General features: G+C 54.5%; 1 protein-coding gene across 1 annotated transcript; it reads right to left on the bottom strand.

Annotated features, from left to right (window-relative positions):
- Positions 1 to 392: 392 nt before the first annotated feature.
- On the bottom strand, positions 393 to 3,847 carry ZIC1 (Zic family member 1). The gene is made up of 3 exons (XM_047875894.1): positions 2,866 to 3,847; positions 1,280 to 1,443; positions 393 to 590 (listed from the first exon to the last, which is right to left on the bottom strand). The coding sequence occupies exons 1-3, from the start codon at positions 3,845 to 3,847 to the stop codon at positions 393 to 395; spliced, it is 1,344 nt and encodes a 447-aa protein (XP_047731850.1).
- Between the last annotated feature and the right edge of the window lie 5,835 nt (positions 3,848 to 9,682).

Genomic DNA, 9,682 nt, shown 5'->3' with positions numbered 1-9,682 from the left:
CCGACGAGAAACTGGCCCTCGGTCGGGGTTGGCGGCACTTGGTCAGGTGGCCGCCTTCTCCTCGACCACCCTCCCGCCCCTCGGCTACCAAACCTTTGCCAAAAAAAAAAAAAAAAAAGAAAAGAAAAAAAAGGAAAAGGAAAAAAAAGGAAAAGAAAAAGATAAATCAAAGAAAAAGAAAGAAAGAAAGGAAAAAAAATAAAAGGTTTGGGGTATTCTTTCTCTTACTCGGTCCTGGGTCTTTTGGCAGGTTAAAAAAAAATAGGACTGCGGGGTCTGGGGCGAGGGGGTGGGGGGGCTGTGTTGATTCGCAGGGTTCATTCAGTAATATTTTGTGTACGTGTGTGTTCAGTCTCTTAAATAGGGTTTTGCTCGGTGTTTTGTTTCTGAGTTTAAACGTACCATTCATTAAAATTGGAAGAGAGCGCGCTGTGGCCGGCTGTGTGGTGGACTGCGGAGGAGGAGGGCGACAGGGAGCTGGTGGTCGGGTTGTCTGTGGAGGGAGACACGATGGTGGGCGGCGTGGAGGACTCGTAGCCGGAGCTGGCGGCGGGCGAAGGCTGCGAGCCCTGCGAGGAGGATTCGTGGACCTGCGGGAATAAAGTCGCGTTTTTACGGAGACACCGAGCGCGCGCGCGGCGGCCGCCCAGCAGGGGTGAAGGCCGCGGGGCCCTCCCCACGCCGCGCTGAATCCCGTGCAGCTCGCGGGAGGCCCGGCGGGCCGGAGGGAGGCTTGGCCGCCTCCGCCCTGCGAAGGCAGCGCTCCAGAGAGGCACAGCGCCCCCGGGACTCACAAAAGAAAAATGGAACTGGGAAGAGAGAGGCTGGACTGGAGGCCAGAGCCCGCGATGGTCCCTCCCGCAGCCGCTGGACTTTGCTTGCTCAGAGTTAGGTAAGCAAACGCTCAGGCCTGCGCGCAAGAGCCCAACTCTTCTGCCGACGCCGGCGGCTCCAATGGCGGCAGCTTCGGCAGAGCCAGCCCGCCGGTACAGCCCTAGCTCCCTACCTGGGCCAAACTGCCGCGGCTTCTGCTCCAGTGCACACTGCTTTTTACTTTTCTCATTCGGCGGTGAACTTAGAACGCCCTGGGGTGCCCCCATCCCCCCCCCCTTTCGAGCCCCTGCCCTCTCCGCCCGGCCCCACTCAGCAAAGTGGGACCGGTTCCTGTCTGCCTGCGCCCCCGCTCCTCCCGCCGGCGACCCTGACTCGCCGCCCGACCCTGGACGAAGAGCAGGGCAGGCCCCGGCTCGAAGGCGGGCAGCGAGAGCGCGGCGATTACCTTCATGTGTTTGCGCAGCGAGCTGGGGTGCGTGTAGGACTTGTCGCACATCTTGCAAAGATAGGGCTTGTCGCTCGTGTGCACGTGCATGTGCTTCTTGCGGTCGCTGCTATTGGCAAAGCGTCGGTCGCAGCCTTCGAACTCGCATTTGAAGGGCTTCTCCCCTGGTGCGAAAGGCAAGAAAGAAGTCTGATTAGAACAAATCCTGCAACTGTTTTTAAAAATATAAACCATGGAAGAAATAAAAACCAAAACAAAGCAGCCCAGTGTTAATTCTTTGCAAGTTCAAAAACCTGGGTCTTCAATAAAGTCTTATATCTTCAGCGGAATTATTGGTATCTGAACCATTTTAACTCCTAATCCAATCAGATCCGGATTTAATTTTTTAGTATTATTATAAGTAGTGGTAGTTTTTCTAGATCCCAGAGCAGCAGCAGGTCTGACTGCTGGTTTTTCTGCCTGAGGCTATACAGACGATTTCCGGCGGCGGCTTCTACCTAGCTCTTGGTTTCTAATTTTCACATCGCGAGCTGCTTCTCCTGCTGTTTTGCTCTTCTCTCCACCCCCTACCCCCTCCCCGATGCTCCGCACCCCCCTGGTCGCCTCCTCCACCCCACCCCACCCCCTACACACACTCACATTTTATAAGGTAATCGGGGCCGAGAGCTCGGCGCCGCAAATTCTTCCCTCACTCCGGCATTAAACCCCAAGTTCCAAACGCGGTTCACAGAAATCACCCCGGCAAACCAGAATGGGAAAGCAGACAGGATTCCCGGCCTTGTTGGCGCTAGAGGCCTGGAATGGCCTAGGACTCAGACCACAGCCTTGAGCTCGCCGCGAACTTTTCTTTTAACTGTTCCCGACCGGTCTCTTTATTTTTAAAGGCCAATGCAGAATATTCGGTGTTTTGAAAACTACCTCATAGAATCTAATTGACAAAAAAAGACTTCGCCTTCGGCCGACTATCCCAACTCTTCAAGCCTACTCAAAACCAAGTCACTGCTAAAATTGGGCTCTTTATGCAGAAGTCTCCAAAAGCCTCCTCAGGCCCAACTTACTTGCTTTCAATCCTCCGCCCCCCCTTTCGGTTTTTGTTTCTTTCTCTGCGCCTTCGTCCTATCTCTTCCAATTTTCTCAGTTCCTTCCTTTGACAAAGTCCTCACTAAGGTGCGTGGAGAGAGATGTTGGCTGGAAGCAAACGTTTAGATTTATCTGCAGCTGGAGCGGCTGGCGCCTCCGCCGCCGAGAGCCTGCCACCTCTCTCGGCTTCGCGCGCACCAAGGTCTCCGCAAAGCTGGGCTTGTCTCTCTGCTCTCCCAGGCTTTTTAGTCCTCATTTTAAAATCTATATTCCTAGATACATCTTGTCCGATCCTTTCTATACCTCTTCATAATTTCAAGCCTCAAACTGAAAACAACAACAACAACAACAAAAAAAAGCAGCACACACTTTTCACTGCCTGCCTACTGGAAAATGACGCCCAGACCCAATCGCGGCCGGGTTTGTGCGCCCCGGCCGCTGACTTTTGGATTTCGGGTCCCAGACCCGGGATGAGGGGTGAGGATTCAAGAACAGCGTTTTCGTACCTGTGTGCGTCCTTTTGTGGATCTTTAAGTTCTCAGAACGCGCGAAGACCTTGCCACAGCCAGGAAAGGGGCAGGGGAAGGGCTTCTCGCCCGTGTGCACGCGGATGTGGTTGACCAGTTTGTATTTGGCTTTGAAGGGCTTGCCCTCGCGCGGACACTCCTCCCAAAAGCAGATGTGGTTACTCTGCTCAGGGCCGCCGACGTGCTCCACGGTGACGTGCGTGACCAGCTCGTGCATGGTGCTGAAAGTTTTGTTGCACGACTTTTTCGGGTTGGCCAGCTGCTCTGGCTCGATCCACTTGCAGATGAGCTCCTGCTTGATGGGTTGGCGCATGTAACGGAAGAAGGCGCCGGCGCCGTGATGCGCGGCCATGTTCACGTTCATGGGCCCATAGCCGTGCAGCTGCGGTGCTGCATAATGCTCCGAACGCGGGCTGGTCACCTGGCCGTACTGCTCGGGCCGCGGGTACATGTCCCCGGAGAAGCCAAGCCTCATCTGCCCGTTGACCACGTTGGGCGACGCGTGGCCCGCCGCCTGCTCGTGAAGGCCAGGGAAGAGGAGGTGGCCCGCGGCGTCCGTGTGACCGTGTGGGCCCCCGAAGCCTCCAGCTGAAGCAGCGAACAGACTGTGCTGAGCGCTGGCTGCCGCTGCCGCGTCGCCAAAGCCCCGGTTGCGGAACAGAAAGTCCCGCGTGGAGTTGAAGGCTGCGCTCGAATAGGAGCCGACGTGGCCCGGGTGGTGGTGATGGCCCAGGGCCGCGGCAGCCGCATAGCCGGGCGCTTGAGACGTGAAGGCCGTCTGGCCGGCGGAGGCCAGCTCGTGCGAGCTGGGGTTGAGCTTGAAGGCGCCCATGCCGTCGGCGAACGGGTTGATGCCCAGGCCCACGTCGCGCTCGGCCACGTCGCCCGCCGAGTGGTGGCGGGACGCGCCAAAGGTGGTCACGCCGATCGCGGGGTACTGGGGGCCGGCGTCCAGGAGCATCGTGGCTGCTCGGGGCGAGCCCCGGCCTCCCCCGCCCCCCCCACCCTCGCCCGCCGAGGAGGGAAAATCAGGAGGAGGAGGAGGAGGAGGAGGAGGAGGAGGAGGAGGAACGGGAGGCGGAGGAAGAGGAAGAAGAAGAAGAGGAGGGAGGAGGAGTCGACCCACCTCGCGAAGTCCTAGCCCGCAGGCAGCGGCGCGACGCGCCGGGACGCCCGCCTGACCAAGCTCGGGGAAGCCGGACGGCTCCGGGCCGCAAGCAAGGCGGGCTCCGGCTCCCGCCAAACAGACCTTGCCGGCCCGGCTCGCACTTTCTCGCCGCTCAGTCTCTGCCGAGAGGACCTTGCGTCAAGGCTGCCCAGGGAAAGGCATGGAGCATCTCAGCCCCCCAAAAAAAACTTCCTCCCGGATTTGTAGCATAGAGGAATGTGAGCGCCGGAGCCGCGACTGCTCGCCCTTTCTCCGCCTCGCGCCGTATGCCCCTCCTTACTTCTCCACTAGCCCCTCGCCCTTTCTTTTCTCTCTCTCTCTCTCTCTCTCTCTCTCTCTCTCTCTCTCTCTCCTTTCTCTCAGGCTCGCCTTCTCGCTCCTTCACTCTCCTTTTTCCCCCTCTGCTTTTTGCGAAAAAAAAGGGGGGGGGGAGAAAAAAGAAAGAAAGAAAAAACCAAAGAAAAGGCGCAAATCATGCACAATATTGTCTTTTGCGGTTTATCTTCCTGGGGAGAAACTTTCACCTCCTCAGCCGGGCGGTGAGCGCGAGACTGATAGCAGCAATCATTCCTGCAGATAAATGAATTGAAAGGACGACACCGTCCCCCCCTTGATGAATGGGAGCAGGGGGAGGTGTCACGTGCTGCTGACGCGGGCGCCCATTGGTGTGCCCACACTCCCCCCTCCTGCAGCCGCCGCGCCAACGGAGGGCGCGCCGAGGCGCCGCGCGCCGTTCATTGGCCCGCCCGCCTCATCAATCCCAGGTATTGTAAAGCGCTTGACATCCCCTTTTGACAAACAGGGCTGCCAGGAGTAGCAACTTTTTTTTTTTTTTTTTTAGCCAAATTTTTCCCTCTTCTCATGGAAGAATTGTTTTGCCACGATTCCTTTTCCTTCTCGCAGTGATATACATTCCTTCTCTCTTCTGATGCCTCTCTGTCTCCCATTCCCTCTCCCTCTTCCACTCCCTCTCACTCTTATTTCTATCTCTATCATCTCTCTCTCTCTTTTTCTCTATCTAGTCCTTCTTCAGACCTGCTCTTAGCTGAGCGATTAGCTACTCCGGGCGTCTCCGAGAGTAGGAGGTGGGGATGGGGCTGGTAAACACAGCTAAGGCACTTCCAGAATGTCCCGATTCAGCAACTTTCTTTTCTTTCTTCTCCCCTCTACCCCCACCCCTTCAAGGGCAGCAAAGGAGGCTTTTGTTATTTGCTCCTTTTGAAGTTTGCTTCCCTCTTGCCTCGTCCCCCTCCTGTTCATAATTTAAGATCTCGGTAGCACACGGGCACTCCACTATGAATTTACAAGAAATGTGATTTCTGAGGGTAATCGGCTGCCTCGATTTTCTCACTTTTATCAAATAAACCAGGCTTCCCGCGCTTCCCTCCTCCCCCCCTCCCCCAATAAGCACAGGTGGATGAGCTCTCTTAACTTTCCAGATTGTTAAGGTGACATATTTTTGTGTGTGGCAAATGGGAAACATTGTTGCCGAGTTGGGTTTTTTTTTTTTTCCTTCTCCTGGGTTATTCTTCTTTTTTCTTCCTTTTCCTTAGTCTCCCTGGTTTGCCCCCGCTAACCCCCTCCCTCTGCACTCCTGTTCCCAACCGAGGCCCCTTTCATTCAGGTAAAACTGTAAATTTCCCAACGCGCCATTGTTCTTCAATACTGCCCAAAGCTCCCTAGAAATCCCCGAATACTTTTTTGGTATTTAAATCCCCGATAGATAGGACCAATGTAAATTTTGTGACATTCAAACCTTTTCTGGTTCACAAATCAGTCACCCTTGTCACAGTTATTGAAATTCCGCAACTCGCCACACCAGGACGGTGGAAAAAGCGGGCGCGGTCTTTGTTGCCGACCAGGCTTTTGATCGCCAGAGAAAATTTACTTACCTTCAGATGAGTGAGCAGAAAAAGAAATAACACTCCCTTTGATTTAGTTAGGAAAATGCAGACATTTGGATTCAGTGCAAACATACAACACTCGCTTGTTTTCGCGATGCGGCCCTCGATTAACCTGTCTTTGCCCAGCGCAAAGTCTATTCAACAACTGCGCGTAGTTGCTTTTTGTCCCGTCCACAAAGAGCCATTGACTATATATTAAAATGATTGTTGAAAGGTAGAGGAGTATGGCACTTAAAAGCAGGAAAAAAAAAATCCCTGTGACTCAATCAATTAAGGCGAGCAACATTTATGCATTTCAAAAAATGCACGCAGATGCGGGGGGTTGGGGGATGAAGGTTGCATTTCTGGAAGCTCTGTTTAAAACCCAACAGCCCCGGCCGGCCGGCCGAGGGTTTAGCTGTAGCGTCTGCATATTCATTAGGTCTAATTATTTTCTAGTAAGGAAAACACAAAAAGCCAAGAGTCGGAATCCTTCAATTTGCCCTTTGTTTCTAACTTCATTTGGCTTCTTTGCAGCTGAATCAGAGCCCTAAACTCTTCTCAGACAAAGAAACCTCAACTCATCCTTTCACTGGCGGCCCCGTTAGGAAACTCACCAGTGCCCCAGTGAGAGGAAAAAATGAAAATGAATATTTTTTTGCCCAGTCGCCCGCGCGGGCCGCACCGGTGGGAGGAAGGCAGGGTCAGCGGCAGCCTCTCCTCGCCTTTCTAATTTTCTGGTCTTTTCATCGACTAGATTGTCGCTTGGTGTTGGCAAGATGAGTTGCCCTTTCCCTGGGCTCTGCCGGCTCAAAACTCCGCTTGTGTATCTGGGATGGTTTCCCGGTGTCTGAAGGGACCTGGCCAGCATTTGTGCTTATTGTGCTGGGAAATAGAAATTTGAGAAAGGAAAAAAAAAAATCATATGTTCTGTCCCCAGCAACAAGTCAGTATAGCAGCCCAGTATTCCCCACCAACTTTGAGTGGAACCAGGTTGGGGAATGGAGGGAAAAGGGCTATGGCTTGAGGGGTGGTTTTTCAAAAACAAAACAAAACAATTAGACAGTTTGTTCAAAAGATGTATCAGAACTACTCAAGGGGAAGTTGGATCTTGCCTTCATTTCAGTTGTAAAAACCTTATTTGCAAGGAGAAGTTTTCTCTAGAGGCTGTAATAGTGTTCTCACTAGGGAGAACAAATATTGAACCCACCTCGCCTGCCGTTCAAAAAAAAAAAAAAAAAAAAACAAGGGAGGGGACCTGAGGGGGAATGGTAGCCGTTGGGAGGGGGAGAGGGAAAATAATTCTTCAAAAAAGAAAAGTCAGTCCTCTCTCTCCAGTCCGTGGAAAATCCAAGGGGGACGTTGACAAGAGGGTATTTTTAGGAAACGCTTCCAAATATACAGGGTAAGAGTGAATGTGAGGAAAAAAAAAAAAGTTGTGGGTTGTAGAAGTTATCAAGTGGGATTTGCGGCGCTCTCTGCAGGAAACGCAAGCGGCTCCAGTTCAAAGCCACATGCACCAACGTGACATATAAGCCATTAAAATATCATCCTGACGGCTCATTTCTGCTTCATCATACATTCCCTAACTGCTTCCCGAAAGCTGGAAAAGGAGAAATGAAGGATGACCGCCTCGCTGGAACCACAAAAGAGAGGCTTGGAGGGGTTTGTGGTTCCCCCTCGGCCACCCCAAAGTGATGTGCAGAAATGAGGCGATCCCGGCAACAGGTGGAGCGGGGTAAGTGTGTGAGTCCAGGGGGCAGATAGACGGGACCTGTACAGCCAGCTGCCGGGTAGCAAGCGCCCTTCGCGGGGCCACTGGCACCCAAACCCCACTGGAGAAAGAGGCCCAGCTAGACTTTCTCCCCATCCCCTCCCTCATTAGCCCCCCAACCGTGGGCATAGGCCCCACCCCATTGACATTGAGGGGAGGAGGGGGCCCTTCCGCCAAGGGCAGCGCTGGGGATGAGTCCATCTTTTCTTCCCAGGGAGGGGGGGGGGGCAAGGAGGACGAATGGGGTTCCCACTGGCACCGGGACCAAGTCCAGCTTCTTACCCACCCGCCTTTCCTCCCCTCCTTGTAAACTGCCTGGGTGCCCCACCATAGGCGCAAGGAGGCGAGTCGTGGCGGAGAGCTTTCTTTTCACCAAGTGAGCGGGACCCTCTCCAGGAGGAGGACCCCCCCCCCCCCCTTCTCCAGGCAGCTTCTCGCCCGTCCCTGCGAGGATGGCAGAGAGGGACCCGGCTTCCCCTTTCCAGGGTCAAAGGAGCTAAGTCAGCCTTGCTGGCAGCAAGATGATGGAACTTCTCCGCCCCAACCGGAGGGGAGATGCTGGCTGGGTCAGCCGCGGGGCCCGGATCCTCGCCCTCGCGTATCCTCGTCCTGCTTCAGGAAGTTGACCGCTGGGATCCGCTCTCTGCGCGTAGCGGGCCACGGGTTCGGGACTTGGCTTTCTTTCTCCCAGATTCGAACGAGGGCTACGACTAGTTCTCTGGGGAGCAGGCCGCAGCCGCCTAGAATTCTGATCAGTATCTTAGACATTTAGGGACACAGGAAATTTGGGGCAAGTAAGGTGGGAACTGAGTCGAGATGTGAAAGAAAGCTAGGACTGCCTCAAAGGCTCGACCGGAAAGTTTTGGGTTGATGAATGAGGTTGGCGGTCCATGGGGACAGCTGGAAGCCAGCGAGGTCTTAGAAATGGAGAAGGGGTATTGAAGGGCTGTACCTTGGCCGGCACTGTCTGCAGGAGGCTCCCTATGGATTCCAAGGCCATATTTCTACCCACTTTCGAACAGCATTGGCCTCAGAGCGACCCAAGGCGAGGCACCAACTTCCTTTCCTCTATCTAGCTGCCGGCAGGTGGGGGTCGGGGGTGTTCAAAGAGACAGTTAAATGTCCCGGCTTGTCCTGCTGGCAACCCACTAATGCATACTCTTCTTTGAGCCCACGGAGGTCACCCAGCCTTCAGCCCGCAGCCGGGAAACCCCGGGACTCTTTCCTCAAGGGAGGAGAAAAAGGCGAGAAGGCCGTCACACAGTCCAGCCTTGTCTCTGTGCTAAAGGGCCTGATGGAGGGGAGTCGGGGAGATGTCGGTGCAGCTGGCAATAGCAGACTGCGGGTAGAAGCCAGGAGCTTTTTTTGGTTTTGGCTTCAGAGCTCCCTGGCAGGCTGAAGGGCCCCTGTTCTGCACCGTCCCAGCTGAGCCGTGGCCGAGAGGCCGGCATGCCTTTGCCTGAGTGCCTGCGGGTTAATCAGTGCAGAGCAGCGTTCATGGCTCCCGGACTAAAATCTCTGGCTTGGAGAGCAGGCTGTAGGTGACCTCTGACCTTGGGCAGGCTTGAGCAGTCCGGGGCGACCCTACAACGTTCAGCCTCGGTGTTCCCCCAAAGAAAAACAGTGTCTTTTGCATGTACCCACTGGCCCACCTGCTTGGCTCTCCCCCAAACCAATTAATTACGGCAGCTGGCTGGCACCCTTTCCTCTTCTCAAAGTGTGAGGAGGAAGGTAAGTTCTGATGTCTCCAGGTTGTGCTCCTGACTCCTGATTAAATAGCCATGGGAGTGTGCGGAGACAAACCAGGAGCAGTAATTTGAGGAGAACTTAGCCAAGCATTTTCAGAGCTTTTATATCCCTGGCTTAGTGGGGAACTCATGTCTAGGGGCCCAGGGATTGTTCCCATATTCTTTCACCCCTCCTTCTGTGAGATAACTGGCTTGCTAAGTGGGACCAGAGTTTGAACCAAAG

This window comes from Prionailurus viverrinus, chromosome C2, assembly GCF_022837055.1.
Source record: "Prionailurus viverrinus isolate Anna chromosome C2, UM_Priviv_1.0, whole genome shotgun sequence".
Classification (NCBI taxonomy): domain Eukaryota; kingdom Metazoa; phylum Chordata; class Mammalia; order Carnivora; family Felidae; genus Prionailurus; species Prionailurus viverrinus.
The sequence above is the reverse complement of the archived record's forward strand: the minus strand, read 5'-3'. Positions and strand labels throughout refer to the sequence as shown.